Raw genomic sequence first — 17,419 nt, 5'->3', positions numbered from 1 at the left:
GCTGAACTCCTTCCATGGCAAGAACATCCTTCCTCAGATAAGGCGACCAAAACTGCACACAATACTCAAGATGTGGTCTCACCAAGGCCCTGTACAACTGGAGCAAGACATCCTTGTTCCTGTACTCAAACCCTCTCGCTACGAAGGCCAACATACCATTTGCCTTCTTAACCGCCTGCTGCACCTGCATGCTTACCTTCAGCGACTGGTGCACAAGGACACCCAGGTCTCGTTGCACTTCTCCTCCTCCCAATCTATTGCCATTCAGATAATAATCTGCCTTCCTGTTTTTGCCACCAAAGTGGATAACCTCACATTTATCCACGTTATATTGCATCTGCCATGCTTCTGCCCAATCACCCAACCTGTCCAAAGCATCCTGGAGTTTCTCAGCATCCTCCTCACAGAACACACACCCACCCAGCTTTGTGTCGTCTGCAAATTTGGAGATATTACATCTAGTTCCCTTGTCTAGATCATTAATATATATTGTGTATAGCTGGGGTCCAAGGACCGATCCCTGCGGTACCCCACTAGTCACTGCCTGCCACTCGGAAAAAGACCCGTTTATTCCAACTCTTTGCTTTCTGTCCGCCAACCAGTTCTCTATCCAAGTCAATACCTTGCCCCCAATCCCATGTGCCTTAACTTTACATGCTAATCTATTATGCGGGACCTTATCGAAAGCCTTCTGAAAGTCCAAATACACCACATCCACTGGTTCTCCCTTATCTATTTTACCAGTTACGTCCTCAAAAAATTCCAGTAGATTAGTCAAGCATGATTTACCTTTTGTAAATCCATGTTGACTTTGTCCGATCCTGTCACTGTTTTCCAAGTGCTCTGCTATTACATCTTTTATAATGGACTCTAGCATTTTCCCCACTACCGATGTCAAGCTTACTGGTCTGTAATTCCCCGTTTTCTCTCCACCACCTTTTTTGAATAGTGGGGTAACATTAGCTACCCTACCAATCCATGGGTACTGTTCCAGATTCCATCGAATGTTGGAAGATGATCAGCAATGCATCTACTATTTCTAGGGCCACTTCCTTCAGTACCCTAGGATGTGGATTATCAGGCCCTGGGGATTTATCCGCCTTCAATCCCATCAATTTCCCTAACACCATTTCCCTACAAATACTGATTTCTTTCAGTTCCTCCCTTTCATCAGACCCGATGTTCCCCGACATCTCTGGGAGGTTATTTGTGTCCTCCTTTGTGAAGACAGAACCAAAATATGTATTTGATTGGTCTGCCATTTCTTTGTTCCCCATTATAAATTCCCCTGATTCTGACTGCAAGGGACCTACGCTTGACTTCACCAATCTTTTTCTCTTCACATATCTATAAAAGCTTTTACAGTCAGTTTTTATGTTCCCTGGAAGCTTACTCTCATATTCTATTTTTCCCTTTCTTAATTAATCCCTTTGTCCTCCTTTGTTGAATCCTAAACTGCTCTCAATCCTCAGGTTTACTGCTTTTTCTAGTCAATTTATATGTCCTCTCCTTGGATCTTATGCTATCCCTAATTTACCTTGTTAGCCATGGTTGAATCACCTTTTTTGTTTTATTTTTATGCCAAACTGGGATGAACAAATTCTGCAGCTCATCCATGCGGTCTTTGAATGTTTGCCATTGCCGATCCACCGTCAACCCTTTGAGCATGAACTCCTTGTCACTTATGTGTAGATGGCATTCAGACATGTACAAGTAAAACCTTGGCCTGAAGGATGTTTAAAGTCTCGAACCGAATGTTGCCACTGCTGCCAGAGCTTTCTACTTTGACTCGAAAGCCACTGTCAAGCGCTCGTTAGCGGACAACACAATTAAAGCAAGGACACATTGCTGAATTAGCATCGAGCGAATTTGTGCAGAACATGCTGCAACCTGGGGATGGTAGTTTGAATTGAACCTTCAGTGCACCGTAACGAGTGAGTAAGCACAGCTGCTTCTGCCCGAATACACGGAGCACTTAAGACCCTATAGCCGGCAACTTTGGAACTTGACCTTACTGCGAATGGATAATGGTTATCACTTTGCGTCTGACATAAGCGATTGCCCGTTTTAAGTGGTGGGGACTGCAGCAAGGTCTTGTAGCAAACTGATCATCTCTGAGCGCACAGATCTAAGAGCAGCACCAAAGAATTGTAACAGTTTACATTTTCCTTTGAAGCTTTTCCTAATATTTATAATCAAATGCATTAAAATATAGAAAATGAAAATCCTCAACTTCCATTTACTGTATAACATATGGTTGTTCAAAATAGGACCTTGTGCCTTGAGGTGACTAATGGGATCATTCATCACAAACTCCCAGTGAGGCCGTGCAGGTCCCAGGCACTGAATCAGTTCTGAGAAAGTTACTTAGGGCTCTCATCTTCTAATTTTGAGGATGTTTCAAATGATAAATGGATTTGATAGAGTAGATACAGAGAAGCTATTTCCTCTGGTGGGGAAATTGAGAACAAGGGAGCATAATCTTAAAATTACAGCTCGGCTATTCTGTAATGAAATCAGAAAGCGCCTTTCACACAAAGGGTGGTGGAAATCTGGAACTCTCTCCCCAAAATGTTGTGGATGCTGGGTCAATTAAGACAGAAATCGACAGATTTTTATTAGGTAAGGGTATCAGGGGCTATGGATTAAAGACGAGTAATTGGAGTGGAGGTGCAGATCAGCCATGATCTAATTGAATGGTGGAACAGGCTCGAGGGGGCTGATAGATCAATTCCTGTTCCAATATTCCTAAGATTGAAGGAACAGCCTAATAGCTCATCTATAATTCACTGTAGTTACTTTCTTTCTTGTTGTGGAAACGTTTCACCTCAAAGCTCTAGTGAATGGTTCACTTACTCGCACTTCCCGTTGAATGCAGAAGCCCCATGGTGCAAACTAAATCAGGCTAGCACGGTACCAAGAGAAACATCCTTTCCCTCATCTATTAAAATGACCGTTGGGAAATTTTGGTTGGGAGATTTACAGACCATTTGACCATGGGATGGGAGGAGATGGAGGTGCTGGGGGAGGGCGGTGGAGGGAGGGTGCTGGGGGTGGGTGCTGGAGTGAGGGTGCTGGAGTGAGGGTGCTGGTGGAGGGTGCTGGAGGGAGGGTGCTGGTGGAGGGTGCTGGAGGGAGGGTGCTGGGGAGGGCGGTGGAGGGAGGGTGCTGGGGGAGGGTGCTGGGGGTGGTTGCTGGGGTAGGGTGCTGGGGGTGGGTGCAGGGGTAGGGTTCTGGAGGGAGGGTGCTGGGGAGGGTGGTGGAGGGAGGGCGCTGGCGGGAGGGTGCTGGAGGGAGTGTGCTGGAGGGAGGGTGCTGGTGGGAGGGTGCTGGAGGGAGGGTGCTGGGGAGGGTGCTGGGGGAGGGCGGTGGAGGGAGGGTGCTGGAGGGAGGGTGCTGAGGGAGGGTGCTGGGGGAGGGTGCTGGAGGGAGGGTGCTAGAGGGAGGATGCTGGGGGAGGGCGTTGAAGGGAGGGTTTGCAGAACATCACTAATAAGACTGATTCTTCTCACATATGAGGAGTTTACAGGAATCACTGTACAGTGAGAGGATTCTTTAGCTGGTGGGCATCTAACAACAACTTGCATTTATATAGGCCCATTGAAACATCCCAAGGCACTTCACAGAAATCTAAAATAGACAAATATTGACACCGAGCCAAAGAAGGAAACACTGGGACCGGTGACTAAAAGCTCGGTCAAAAAGGTAGGGTCCTAAAGGAGGAGAAAAAGGCGAGAGGTTTTGGGTGGGAATTGAAGAGAGGGAGCGTAGGCAGGAATAAGGGTAGGCAAGAGAGTGAGAGATGTCACTGGAGATGAATGGTGTCATGCAGCAGACAGCAACTGTCGAATGGCCGACTTGGGCACTGAGAGGAAAGATGGCAAGTCGGATAACGAGGGTGTGGGGAGAAAGTAGGAGAGTGGGGTTAGACTAGGTGGCTCATGTGAAGAGAAACATCGAAACATAGAAGATAGGAGCAGGAGTAGGCCATTCGGCCCCTCGAGCCTGCTCCGCCATTCAATGAGATCATGGCTGATCATCCAAATTCAGTACCCTGTTCCTGCTTTCTCCCCATATCCCTTGATCCCCTTAGCCTAAAGAAATATATCTAACTCCTTCTTGAATATATTTAATGAATTGGCCTCAACTGTCTTCTGTGGTCGAGAATTCCACAGGTTCACCACTCTCTGGGTGAAGAAATTCCTCCTCATCTCTGTCCTAAATGGCTTACCCCTTATCCTTAGGCTGTGACCCCTGGTTCTGGACTCCCCCGCCATCGGGAACATCCTTCCTCCATCTAGTCTGTCTAGTCTTGTTAGAATTTTATAAGTTTCAATGAGATCCCCTCTCATTCTTCTAAACGCCAGTGAATATAAGCCCAATCGACCCAATCTCTCCTCATACGTCATTCCTGCCAGCCCAGGTATCAGTCTGGTGAATCTTCCCTGCACTCCCTTCATGGCAAGAACATCCTTCCTCAGATAAGGCGACCAAAACTGCACACAATACTCAAGGTGTGGTCTCATCAAACACCAGCCCAATGGCCTTGTTCTGCACTGTAATATTCTATGAGGGGAGAGGGCTTTGCATAGATTGAGGGCAAGCAGGAAAGCGGGGGATCATTTTCACGTCACTGCTTGGTGATCTGGCAGAGTGGATCGTTCGCCCGTTGTAGAACCCGCCGGATTCTTATCCCAGTGGGATAATATAGGGCGGGTTCCACAACTAGCAGGTGATCCGTTCCGCCAGATTACCGCCCAGGCGGTGAAGTGAAAACTACCCCCAGAGGATCGGGAAGAAGAGGAAGCACACAGAAACCATCTTTAGCGGAGCTGAAGTTCGTGCTTTTTATGCAAGAATTTGTGCGAGGAGTTTATTGTTTATTGTGGGGGACTCCAAAGTTAGGGGTCATAAATGTAAGATCATCACCAATAAATCCAGAATGGAATTCAGGAGAAATGTCTTTTTAAAAAAAAACAAAGACTTGCATTTATATAGCGCCTTTCACGACCTCAGAACGTCCCAAAGTGCTTTACAGCCAATGAAGTACTTTTGAAGTGGAGTCACTGTTGTAATGTAGGAAACGCAGCCATCAATTGCGCACAGCAAGCTCCCACAAATAGCAATGTGATAATGGGCAGCACGGTGGCATAGTGGTTAGCACTGTTGCCTCACAGCGCCAGGGACCCGGGTTCGAATCCAGCATCGGGTGACTGTCTGTGTGGAGTTTGCACATTCTCCCCGTGTTTGCATGGGTTTCCTCCGGGTGCTCCGGTTTCCTCCCACAGTCCAAAGATGTGCGGGTTAGGTTGATTGGCTATGATAAATTGACCCTTAGTGTTAGGGGGATTAAATACGTGGGGTTACGGGGATAGAGTGGGATATGTGTTGGTGTAGGGGTTACGGGGATCGGGTGGGATATGTGTCGGTGCAGGCTTGATGGGCCGAAATGGCCTCTATCTGCACTGTGGGGTTTCTGTGGTTTCTGTGACTGGATAATAGTGATGTTGATTGAGGGATAAATATTGGTCAAGACACCAGGGATAACTCCCCTGCTCTTCTTCAAAATAGTGCCATGGGATCTTTTATATCCACCCGAGAGAACAGACGGGGCCTCGGTTTAATGTCTCATCTGAAAGACGGCACCTGTGGCAGCGCAGCACTGGAATTTTGTGCTCAAAGTCTCTGGAATGGGACATGAATCCGCAACCTCGGAGACTCAGAGGCGAGAGTGCTACCCATTGAGTCACAGCTGAGACTTTACCTAGAAAGTGGTGAGAATGTGGAAGATGCTACCACAAGGCATAGTTGAGGCAAATAGCATAGATGCATTTAAGGGGAAGCTAGATAGGTATGTGATGAAGAAAGGAGCAGAAGGTTTTTTTGATAGGGTGAGATGAAGTAAGGTGGGAGGAGGCTCATGTGGAGCATAAACACCGGCACAGACCAGTTGGGCTGAATGGCCTGTTTCTGTGCTGTAAAATTGTATATAATTCAATACATGTGTCTGTTTGCCTCAGTCACCATTTATGTAGTCGGACACCAAGGAAAGCATTGTCCTTTTCTGACGTTATTGAGGCCTGAGGTGCCTGTAGAATGTTGGATTGACGAATCTCGGAAAGCATTCCCGACAGCAGAAATAACCACACCTTTCCAATCCGCCCGTGGGGGTGTTAATGAAGAATGACAGATACCAGGCAGTGACTCCAAGGCAGTGAAGTACAAAGCATAAGGACCTTCAAATTTGCCTTTGAATCCTGAGGTTGGATTATTGCTTTGAAATCACGCCAGAGGGGTGTTTCAATTTGTTGTTGTGCTGACATCTGGTGTCAGCATTGGCAACGAATGCCTGTGCTTTACAACAACAACTTGCAATTATATAAAGTGCTTAACGTAGTAAAACGTCCCAAGGTGCTTCACAGAAGCGTTATCAAACAAAATTCGACATTAAGCCACGTAAGGAGATATTAGGATAGATGACCAAAGGTAGGTTTTAAGGAGCGTCTTAAAGGAGGACGGAGAGGCGGAGAGGTTTAGGGAGGGAATTCCAGAGCTTAGGGCCTTGGCAGCTGAAGGCACGGCCGCCAATGGTGGAGCGATTATAATCAGGGATGCGCAAGAGGCCAGAATTGGAGGAGCACAGAGATCTCGGGGAGTTGTAGGGCTGGAGGAGGTTACAGAGATAGGGAGGGGCGAGGCCATGGAGGGATTTGAAAACAAGGATGAGAATTTTAATATTGAGGCGCTGCTGGACCGGGAACCAAAATAGGTCAGCGAGCACAGAGTGATGGCTCGTGGGAAAATTTACAGTTAAAATTAGTCTCCCTGATTTCACTACAAGTTTATTCTGACATCATGTATCTTTTGATTTCTGGGAACTGGCATCTTCGACGCACAATTTTTCCATTTAATCATTACAAACACAGGCCTAGAAATTGGTTCACACTGGCACTACGAACAATCCCTGTGCCAGAGCAGGTAGACTCGAGGCCCACCCGATCTTGGGCTCATAGTTTACATGAGACTGGCGAGTTGCAGACACCTGCTGGGCATTGCCAGGCAGCCCGCCGGCGAAGAAGGTTTCAATTTCGGCACACTGTGTCGCCATAGCGTCACTTAGATAGGTCCCAGGAGAGAGCTGGGGGTGGTGGGTGGATCGGGAGAGAGGGCGCACACTTGGGAAAAGGAGAAGGTGATCAAGAGAGTGAGGACAGCAACGATTGGGAAGAGGGGCGGGCCCATCGGGAGGGAGGGGGCCAGCAATCGGGACAGCAGTGAGACGATTGGGAGGGGGTCGAGCGAGGACCAGCAATGGAGGAGGACCAGCAATGGAGCAAAATAAGGGAGTGAAGAGTTGTGGGGAGCGGGCGGGGAAGTGGCTTTGAGCCCAAGATCAGCCATGATCTTATTGAATGGCGGAGTAGGCTCGAGGGCCAAGTGGCATTTTCCTGCTCCTATTTCTTATGTTCTTATGACTTTGGCACTGCGGTGGACTTGAGATGAGCACGCCTGCACCTCCCGGGTCCACATTCAGGTAAGTATTTTTCCAACAAACTTACATTTTTGGAATGCAACCAGACGCAAGTCTGCCTATTTGCGTATACGAAGTGGTTAATGTTTCGGGCGTGGGCCCCTGCGCCTCTTTTTGTGCTTTTACCAATATGGCGGGTGGCGCAATTCTGGCACATAATGAGCACGCGCTCCACGCCCGCCATATTGGATGCTTAAGCATCCGATCTGGACGAGTGTTCGAGCCACTGCTAAATTGGTCGATGCCATTTTTTTTTAGACCGGATTCTTAAATTCACATCGTAAACCCCAATTAGTTTTTTTGCTGAATTGATTTGCCTGAACCAATGGTTCTAAAAGGCTGCGCAAAAAAAAAGCCCCAAAACTTTGTTAAACTTTTTTATTCGTGCAGTCAGAAGCAGCAGGAGTGTACATACTGGTTCCAAAAAAACAACTGCGGGCTGGACCTCAGCTCCACCCCCCTGCCGATAGCACGTTGCCCACCCTGGACTTACCTGTGCACCTTGGCGGTGGCCAAAGTTTGTTAGGCCCCACAAATCACTGTGATTTATATGATGATAAAGAAAGAAGAAAGAAAGTCATAGTTTGGATCCTTGGACCTCACGGGCATCGCGCCCGATTTGGGGCACTAGTAAATTTAGGCATTAATACCTGTTGGTCATCATGATACCATCATCTTGCCGCAATCTAGGCTGCTCCACTGCATTAGAATTATAGAATAAAACAGCACAGGAGGAGTGACATGAATCAACTGGGCAGCCTGCTGGTAGCGCTGTCCAGGGAGAGTATAAATACTCGGGCGCAGGCCCAGCTTGCTCAGGACATTCTTTAACAGGAACTAGTGAAGGACACAGCTAGATCTCCATGTTGAAAAACAGTTGATTAAATTGACGTAAGAAAACTACTAAGCCTTGTTTAATACTTAGACCAAGTGCCTAGTAGTTTTCTTACATCAAGGAGGCCATTCAGCCCATCGAATTGTGCATCGGCTCTTTCGAAGAGCAATCCATAGTCCCACTCCCTGGCTTTTTTCCCATATCCCTGCAATTTTTTCTCCTTCTAGTGTTTATCCAATTCCCTTTTGAAGGCTACTATTGAATCTATATCCACCACCCTATCAGGCAGTGCATTCCAAATCCTAACTGCGCTGCGTAAAAAAGTTTTTCCTCATGTCGCCTCTGGTTCTTTTGCCAATCACCTTACATCTGTGCTCTCTTGTTATCGACCCTTCAGCCACTAGAAACAGTTTCTCTTTATTTACTCTATCTAAACTGTTTATGATTTTAAACACCTCTTCTTAGCCTTCTCTGCTGCCAGAACAACCCCAGCTTCTCCAGTCTATCCACGTAACTGTAATCATTCATCCCTGGAACCATTCTAGTAAATCTCTTCTGTACCCTCTCCAAAGCCTTCCCGTCCTTCCTAAAGTGTAGTGCCCAGAATTGGACACAATACTCCAACTGAGGCTGAACTCATGCTGTGAGCTTCAATGAAAGAAAAACCTATTTATATAGCACCTTTCACAACCTCAGGACATTTCCCAAATGAATCACGTGCCAATTAAGTGTAGTCACTGTTGTACTGTAAGGACATATTTATCGAAGAATAAATGTTTGACACTGGGAGAAGTTCCCTGCTCCTCTTCAAATATTGAAATGGGACCTTGTGTGTCTGAGGGCAGACGGGGCCTTGGTTTAATGTCTCACCTGTAAGACGGTACTTTAAACAGTGCAACACTCTCTCAGTATTGCACTGAAGTGTCAGCCTGCATTATGCGCTCAAAGGGCTAGATTTTCCGGGAGCCGTCAGGCGGGGTTTCAGGCATGTGGGGGGGGGGGAAATCCTGAATTTGGGGGTCCCGACACCATCCCGCCCAAAACCCCGCCCCATGTAAGTTTCAGGGGCGGCGGGTACCCGCCCCGCACTGGGGCCCGCCGAAACCAGGCGGGAAGGGATTAGTGCCAATTAACTGCCTGTTAACAGGTAGTTAACAGGCAGTTTTTAGCCTAATCCCTATTTTGAGGGGTTGCGTGTGGGTTTCCCGACGGCTCCAAACCACGCCAGGTTGGAGCGGCGGGCCGTCGGGTTGAAGGAGTTGGAGGGGTCGCGATGTCGGCGCTCAGGTGAGTGATGGGTGCATGAGTGCAAAGGTAAGTGTGTTTGGTGTGTCTAAAGTGTGTAAAGAACTTTAACTTACCTGTACTTACCTTTACAGCCTTTCTTCCTGTAGCCGTCGGGAGCCCATCACTCACCCGGCACTTAAAGCTGAACGGCTGCAATCTGTCAAAAGTGACAGCCTTCAGCTTTGAGTGCCGGTGAGAGTTCTAACTGAGTCTGCGTAGAAGGACTCATGTCAGAACTCAGAGTGTCAGTGTTTGACAGCTTCAAACAGCTGTGAGACACTGATATTTCATCTGTCAAGAACTCTTGACAGATGAAATTGCAGTCTGTGACATCACCTGTTGCCGGGTGGCCCTTAATTGGCCTGCTGAGCCCGCTGGGTGGGCTCAACAAGGTCAATCAAGGGAAAATCGCGCGGATTGGCCGGACGTCGATGTAGGCGGGTCAGAAACCCGAACGTTGAAGTCCCGCCTTCTTCCCGACAGGTTCGCGAAAATCGACCCCAAAGTCTCTGGAGTAGGGCTTGAACCTGCAACCTGCTGACTTGGATGCAATAGTGCTACCACTGAGCCATGGCTGGCACCAACTGGGGATTTGATACGTCACCGGAGATTCAATCTTTCCTGCACTTTAACATAAGGGAACACAAATGTCTACCGTTACACAAGCAATAATATTTTACCCTTTAGCTAACAGAAAAATGTGTGGTAATGCCGATATGGAAGGTAACATCATTTTAAATAGCAGAACAGATAAAAATATAATCTTTGGCTAAAAATGTTTTATCGATTCTTGGGATATGGGCCTCGCTGACAAGGGTGGCAATTTTATTGCCCTTCCTTAGTTGCCCTTAGAAGTGGTGGGGCCACCTTCTTGAACAACTGAATGGTTTGGTCAGTCACTTCAGAGAGCAGTTAAGAGTCAACCACATTGGTGTGGGACTGGAGTCACATATAGGCCAGACCGGGTAAGGACGGCAGATTTCCTTCCCTAAAGGATATTAGTGAACCAGTTGGATTTTTGGTCACTTTTGCTGATACAGGTACACTAGCCCTTATCCGAAAGCCTTGGGACCTGATGAGTTTCGGTTTTCGGAATTTTTCGGATTTCAGAAGGTATTTTATAAGACTGGGAAATTTGTCGGGGGTGGGGTTCGGCGGGGGGTGGGGGTCGGCGGGGGGGTCGGCGCGGGGTCGGGGGTGGGGGTTGGTGGGGGGTCGGGGTCGGCAGGAGGGTCGGCGGGGGGTCGGGGGTGGGGGTCGGCGGGGGGTCGGGGGTGGGGGTCGGCGGGGGGTCGGGGTCGGCGGGGGGTCGGGGTCTGCGGGGGCTTGGGGTCGGCGGGGGGGTCAGTGGGGGGTGGGGGTCGGCGGGGGGGATCGGCGGGGGGTCGGGGTGGGGGTCAGCGGGGGGTCAGGGGTCAGGGGGGGTAGAAAAGAATATCGGACGGGCCGCTGCAGCTATCGGACGGACCGCTGTATTGTTGGGTTCACTCTCCCGGTACCTCCTTCACACTGCCCGGCTCGGCCTGCAATCTCCTACCCAGGAGGGAACTCTGTGACCCTCTGCCCTGCTCAACGTAAGTCATGCGCCACTCTGGTCATGTCGTGCGCACGACTTACGCTGAACAAAAAAACTTTCGGTTTTTAGAGGTTTTTGGTTTTCGGAAGTTCGGATAAAGGATAGTCTACCTGTACCAGCTTTTTATTGGCAGATTTGTTTATACATTGAATTCAAATTCTGAAACTTCCATGATAGAATGTGAATCAGTGCTCTCTGGATTATTAGTCCAGCCCTTTGGATTAATAGTCCAGTAACTACTGTACCCTTAGAGCTATAAAAAGGAAATCTAACTCACTGATATCTATGATGCTCACCAATTATATTCTTTTCACACGTAAGAATCAAAACTAATGTTACTGGTTTCCGACGAGAATATTTACCTCATTCAGACTAAAAGTACTGCATTGATTTTCTGAAGAAAGAGTACATAATTAAATTGCTGTGCAGTCATATTTACACGACGCAATCTCTTTCTTTACAGAGGTTTCTGCCTTCTTTGAGGTTGGGACTTCCCTAATATACAACTTCCAGGAGTTTTATGGGATTGCCAAGAATCTAAGTGCGCATTTATCCGCTATCTACATGGACAAGACAATCTCCACGGAGAACACTGCTTTCAGTTTCCGGACAAGCCATGCTCCCAGCATCCTGCTGTATGTGGACACCTACCATGAGGAATATTTGGCCGTGATATTACTGCAAAATGGTAAGTATTAAACAAAACGCTAGAGTTTTTTTCACACAAAATTCATTCCTCAGCTCCAGTCAGTATTGTAACATATAAAATATCAGATGACCAAAATCTACCTAGAAAATGGCCCATTCTGAAAGCTGTCACCCCCAGATTGAAAGGGTGATGGAGGCAGATTCAGTCGTGGCTTTCAAGAGGGAATTGGATAAGTACCTGAAGGAAAACAATTTGCAGGGCTACGGGGAAAGGGCAGGGGGGTGGGACTAGCTGAAGTACTATTGCAGAGAGCCGGCACGGGCTCGACGGACCGAATGGCCTCATTCCGTGCTGTGACCATTCCATGATGCTATGATTCAGACTTTGGCAGAATATTTTTTTTCCCGAACCTGGTCATCATTGGGAAGAACTGATTTCAGTGACTATTTAAAATTCAAGGGCACCAGAACGCTAGGCTTTGTTGAAAGCAGAATCTGGAAACAATTGCGCCGATGGTCTTCCCCTGAGGCTTAGAATTTGATACGACTGTGTTGATAGTTGGTAACTCATTCATGACCTGAATTGTTGTATCACGGGCTAGATTTTTCAGACCATTCACAATCAATGGGCAGAAAAATATTGTGTTCTGATCAAGTGGAGTCAAATATATCTCGGCCCACCTCGTCCTACTTGAGTACACCTTTCTTCATGTGCTCTTGGTGCAGGTAGATCAATGAATTTTGCTAATTTGAGAACCGTTGCGTATGTTTTTGTCAGATTCCGTATCTCTTATTGGTATTGGCCAATTGATACGCTTATCAATTACTTCATAAAAGGTGATGAGTCGAAGAAGAGATGATGAGTCGAAAGAAGAGATGAATAAGGCTTTTATTAGCTAAGAAGAGACCATGCTTCTTCGTGAGTGACTGAACAAGTCTGAACGAAACCCACACAGTGGTGGGTGGAGTCAGCTGAGGCATGCCTCCATACACAGCGCCACCCAGAGGTGGCAATATACAATACAGTGGTTTACCACATTCACCCCTTGTTTAATGTGAAGTCCGGCGGGGTGAAGGGTACTACAAGTTAAGTCTATCAGGAGGCCTTGTCTGACGTCCTGATCGTCGTGGTGGCGGCGGTGGTGTTGCAGCATCCGACGTCGGGTCTGGTGTCTGGGTGGTTGGCGAAGATTCCTGGGGCTTTGGCATGCCGTCTGCAGGGGTTGGGTTGGGAGGGGTGGTGGGGGATAACAGTGGTAAGGGGGATAACGGTGGTAAGGGGGATAACGGTGGTAATTCAGGGGTACCCGAGGGTGCGAGATCTCGTATGGAGACCGTGTCCTCCCGCCCGTCTGGGTATGTCACCCAGGCATACTGGGGGTTGGCGTGTAGGAGGTGCACCCGCTCGACCAGGGGGTCCGTTTTATGCGTCCTCACGTGCCTCCGCAGTAGGACGGGCCCAGGAGAAGTCAACCATGCCGGTAGCGAGGTTCCCGATGTAGACTTCCGGGGGAAAACGAACATTTTCTCATGAGGGGTCGCATTAGTGGCAGTACAAAGCAGTGACCGAATGGAGTGAAGCGCTGCAGGGAGGACCTCCTGCCAGCGGGAGGTCGGAAGGCCCTTAGATTTTAGTGCTAAGAGGACTGCCTTCCAAACCGTCGCGTTCTCCCTTTCCACCTGGCCGTTCCCCCGGGGGTTGTAACTGGTGGTCCTGCTCGTGGCGATACCTCTTGTTAGCAGGTACTGCCGAAGTTCGTCGCTCATGAACGATGAGCCCCTGTCGCTATGTATATAGCTGGGGAACCCGAACAGAGCGAAGATGTCATTCAGACACTTGATGACCGTGGTACTGGTCATGTCTGGGCAAGGGATGGCAAAGGGGAAACGGGAGTACTCATCAACTATGTTGAGGAAGTACACATTGCAGTCAGCGGAGGGGAGGGGCCCTTTAAAATCGACGCTCAGGCGTTCGAAGGGGCGGGTGGCCTTGATCAGGCTTGCTCTGTCCGGCCTATAGAAGTGCGGTTTGCACTCGGCGCAGATTTGGCAGCTCTTGGTCATGGTCCTGACCTCCTCGATGGAGTAGGGCAGGTTACGGGATTTGATAAAATGGAAAAACCTGGTGACCCCCGGGTGGCAGAGGTCATTGTGGAGGGACTGCAGCCTATCACTCTGCGCGTTGGCACATGTACCACGTGATAGGGCATCTGGGGGCTCATTGAGTTTCCCTGGCCGATACAAGATATCATAATTGTAGGTGGAGAGTTCGATTCTCCACCTCAAGATCTTGTCGTTCTTGATTTTACCCCTCTGCTTATTATTAAACATAAAAGCTACTGAACGCTGGTCAGTGAGCAGGGTAAATCGTTTCCCGGCCAGGTAATGCCTCCAGTGACGCACCGCTTCTACAATAGCCTGGGCCTCCTTTTCGACGGAGGAGTGTCTCGTCTCGGGGCCCTGGAGGGTCCTTGAGAAAAAGGCCACGGGTCTGCCCGCCTGGTTAAGGGTCGCGGCTAGGGCGAAGTCGGAGGCATCGCTCTCCACTTGGAAGGGGATGGACTCATCCACCGCGTGCATTGCGGCCTTCGCGATATCGTTCTTGATAAGAGTGAAGGCTGCACACGCCTCTGGTGTCAGGGGGAAGGAGGTGGCTTTGATGAGGGGCCTGGCTTTGTCTGCATAGAGGGGCACCCACTGGGCGTAGTAGGAGAAAAACCCCAGGCATCTCTTCAGTGCTTTTTGGCAGTGGGGAAGGGGTAGCTCCATTAGGGGGCGCATTCTGTCGGGGTCGGGCCCGATGACTCCGTTCTCCACCACGCAGCCGAGGATGGCCAGGCGCTTGGTGTGAAACATACATTTTTCCTTATTGTACGTTAGGTTCAGCCGTTGGGCCGTACGGAGGAAATTTGCTAGATTAACGTCGTGGTCCTGCTGGTCGTGGCCGCAGATGGTGACGTTATCCAAATAGGGGAAGGTTGCCCGCAGCGCGTTCTGGTCAACCATTCGGTCCATCTCCCTTTGGAAGACCGAAACCCCGTTGGTGACGCCGAAGGGGACCCTAAGGAAGTGGTAGAGGCGGCCGTTTGCCTCGAAGGCAGTATACTGGCGGTCCTCATGGCGGATGGGCAGCTGGTGGTACGCTGACTTAAGGTCGATGGTGGAGAATACTTTGTATTGCGCAATCTGATTGACCATATCAGATATGCGAGGGAGGGGGTACGCGTCCAGCTGGGTGTACCGGTTTATGGTTTGGCTGTAGTCGATTACCATGCGGCGTTTTGCAGTGGTTTTAACGACTACAACCTGGGCTCGCCAGGGGCTAGTGCTACCTTCGATAATGCCCTCCTTCAAGAGCCGCTCCACCTCAGAGCTGATAAAAGCTCTGTCCCCGGCACTGTACCGCCTGCTTTTGGTAGCGATGGGTTTACAGTCGCGGGTGAGGTTAGCGAACAGGGGAGGGGGGGGGACTTTTAATGTGGAAAGGCTGCAGGTGGTTTGCAGCGGGCGATTTAAAAGTTGTTGGTTGCAGACTGTGAGTGGGGGGAGGGGTCCACCGTATGCTAGTGTGACACTCTTAAGGTGGCACTGAAAATCCAACCCTAGCAGGACGGCAGCGCAAAGACGGGGCAGGACTAGCAGTTTAAATTTTTGATATTCAGTGCCCCCTACTGACAGGGTCACCACACAGTAGCCGCTGATGTCCATTGACTGGGACTTGGACGCCATAGAAATGCGATGGTGCGTTGGCAGAATCGTGAGGGAGTGGCTACGTACCGTGTCGGGGTGGACGAAACTCTCTGTGCTCCCGCTGTCGATCAGGCAACTGGTGGCGCGGCCGTTTACCGCGATATCCATCATGGAGCTGGATAGATGGTGAGGGTGGCCTTGATCCAGCGTCACGGAGGCCAGTATGTGGCTTAGTGAGTCACTATAGTCATCCGCCGAGACAGTGGTCGGTTCCGGTGACGAAATGGCGGTTGAGTGCGTTGGATACGATGGCGGCGGATGCCATGCGGCCGGGGGTACACAAAATGGCGGATAAGATGGCTGCTCCCACGGCCCGCACGCTGCGCTGCTGGCTGGCTTCCCCTTGCAGGCGTTAGCGTAATGGCCTTTCTTCCCGCAGCCCGAGCAGGTAGCTGTCTTAGCTGGGCAGTGCGCTCTGGGATGTTTTAACTGGCCACAGAAATAGCATTTTTGGGCCTGGTTACTGGGCATCGAAGCAGTTCTTACCGGAGGCTGCTGTCTCGGTTGGGTCGCTGCAGCGGTTGGTGCCGGGGGCGGCGGTCCCGTGTCCCACGGTTTCGATTGCCATGTCTCGGCGCCGTTACGGGGGTATGCCTCGAGGTTTCGGTGGGCCTCCTCTAACGAGAGCGCAAGGGCAATGGCCGTCTTCAGGTCGGGTTCCTTGCTTTCTAGCAGTCTCTGCCGGGTGTGGTCTGACTGGAGGCCCCTGACGAAGGCATCACAGGCGAGTCCCTGCGCGTGCTCCACAGCCGTTACCGCTTTACAATCGCAGTCTCTGCAGAGTGCCAGTAGCGCCCGTGCAAATGCCCCTACCGATTCTCCCGGTTGCTGCCTGCGGGATCCCAAGAGGTGTCGGGCGTAAATTGTGTTCACTGGGCGCGTATATTGCCCTTTTAGTAGCTCGAGGGCCGCCACGTACGTATTAGAGTCCCGGATTAGCATATATACTTGATGGCTCACCTGGGCGGTCAAAATTTTCAGTTTGTGATCCTCCTCTGTAACCTGTGAGATTGCGAGGAAGGATTCAAAGCAGCTCAGCCAGTGTTCAAACTTGGCTGATGCACCCACATCTTGAGGGTCGAGGTCCAGGCGTGGTGGTCTGAGGGCTCTCAGCAATGTCTGCTGTATCCGTTGCTGTTGTTGCTCCTCAGGTGTCGCCATTTAACTTTTAGCTAATAAAATTGATACGCTTATCAATTACTTCATAAAAGGTGATGAGTCGAAGAAGAGATGATGAGTCGAAAGAAGAGATGAATAAGGCTTTTATTAGCTAAGAAGAGACCATGCTTCTTCGTGAGTGACTGAACAAGTCTGAACGAAACCCACACAGTGGTGGGTGGAGTCAGCTGAGGCATGCCTCCATACACAGCGCCACCCAGAGGTGGCAATATACAATACAGTGGTTTACCACACCAATGTTGGATATTTTTGTAATCAAAGCTGTTGCCAATTGTCTAGGAATTAGTGATGAGTATTTAATTCATCTTACTCTGCTTTGTTTTGATTGTGTTGAAAATCTTCAAATAAAAAGTAAAATAAAAAATGCACAATGTTGCAGGAGAGGTTTGGAGGACAGAAACCTCCAAGCTTCCTTAGAAGGATATGCTGATAGGGTGAGATGAAGAGGCGTGGGGGGAGGCTCGTGTGGAGGATAAGTAGACCTGTTGGGCCGAATGGCCTGTTTCTGTGCTGTAGACTCTTTGGGCAGGATTTTCGTTTGGCCGTGGAGGTGGGATTGGAGGCGGGTGGGGGGTTAAAATCCCGAAATCGGGGGTCCCAAACCCATCCCGCC

The 17,419-nt window shown here is 49.5% G+C and overlaps 1 protein-coding gene across 1 annotated transcript in view; it reads left to right on the top strand.

Moving 5' to 3' along the window:
* Positions 1-17,419, top strand: part of LOC147120678 (contactin-associated protein-like 5) — a 1,541,569-nt gene that overhangs the window by 1,339,425 nt on the left and 184,725 nt on the right. The window contains exon 19 of the mRNA XM_085986862.1: positions 11,693-11,917. Coding sequence (XP_085842988.1) covers positions 11,693-11,917 — 225 coding nt within the window. The remainder of the gene's footprint in view (positions 1-11,692; positions 11,918-17,419) is intronic.

Source organism: Somniosus microcephalus, chromosome 4 (assembly GCF_052327205.1).
Source record: "Somniosus microcephalus isolate GS21.2 chromosome 4, FLI_Smic_1.0, whole genome shotgun sequence".
In the NCBI taxonomy this organism is placed as follows: Eukaryota; Metazoa; Chordata; class Chondrichthyes; order Squaliformes; family Somniosidae; genus Somniosus; species Somniosus microcephalus.
This window is presented reverse-complemented; position numbering and strand designations above follow the sequence as displayed.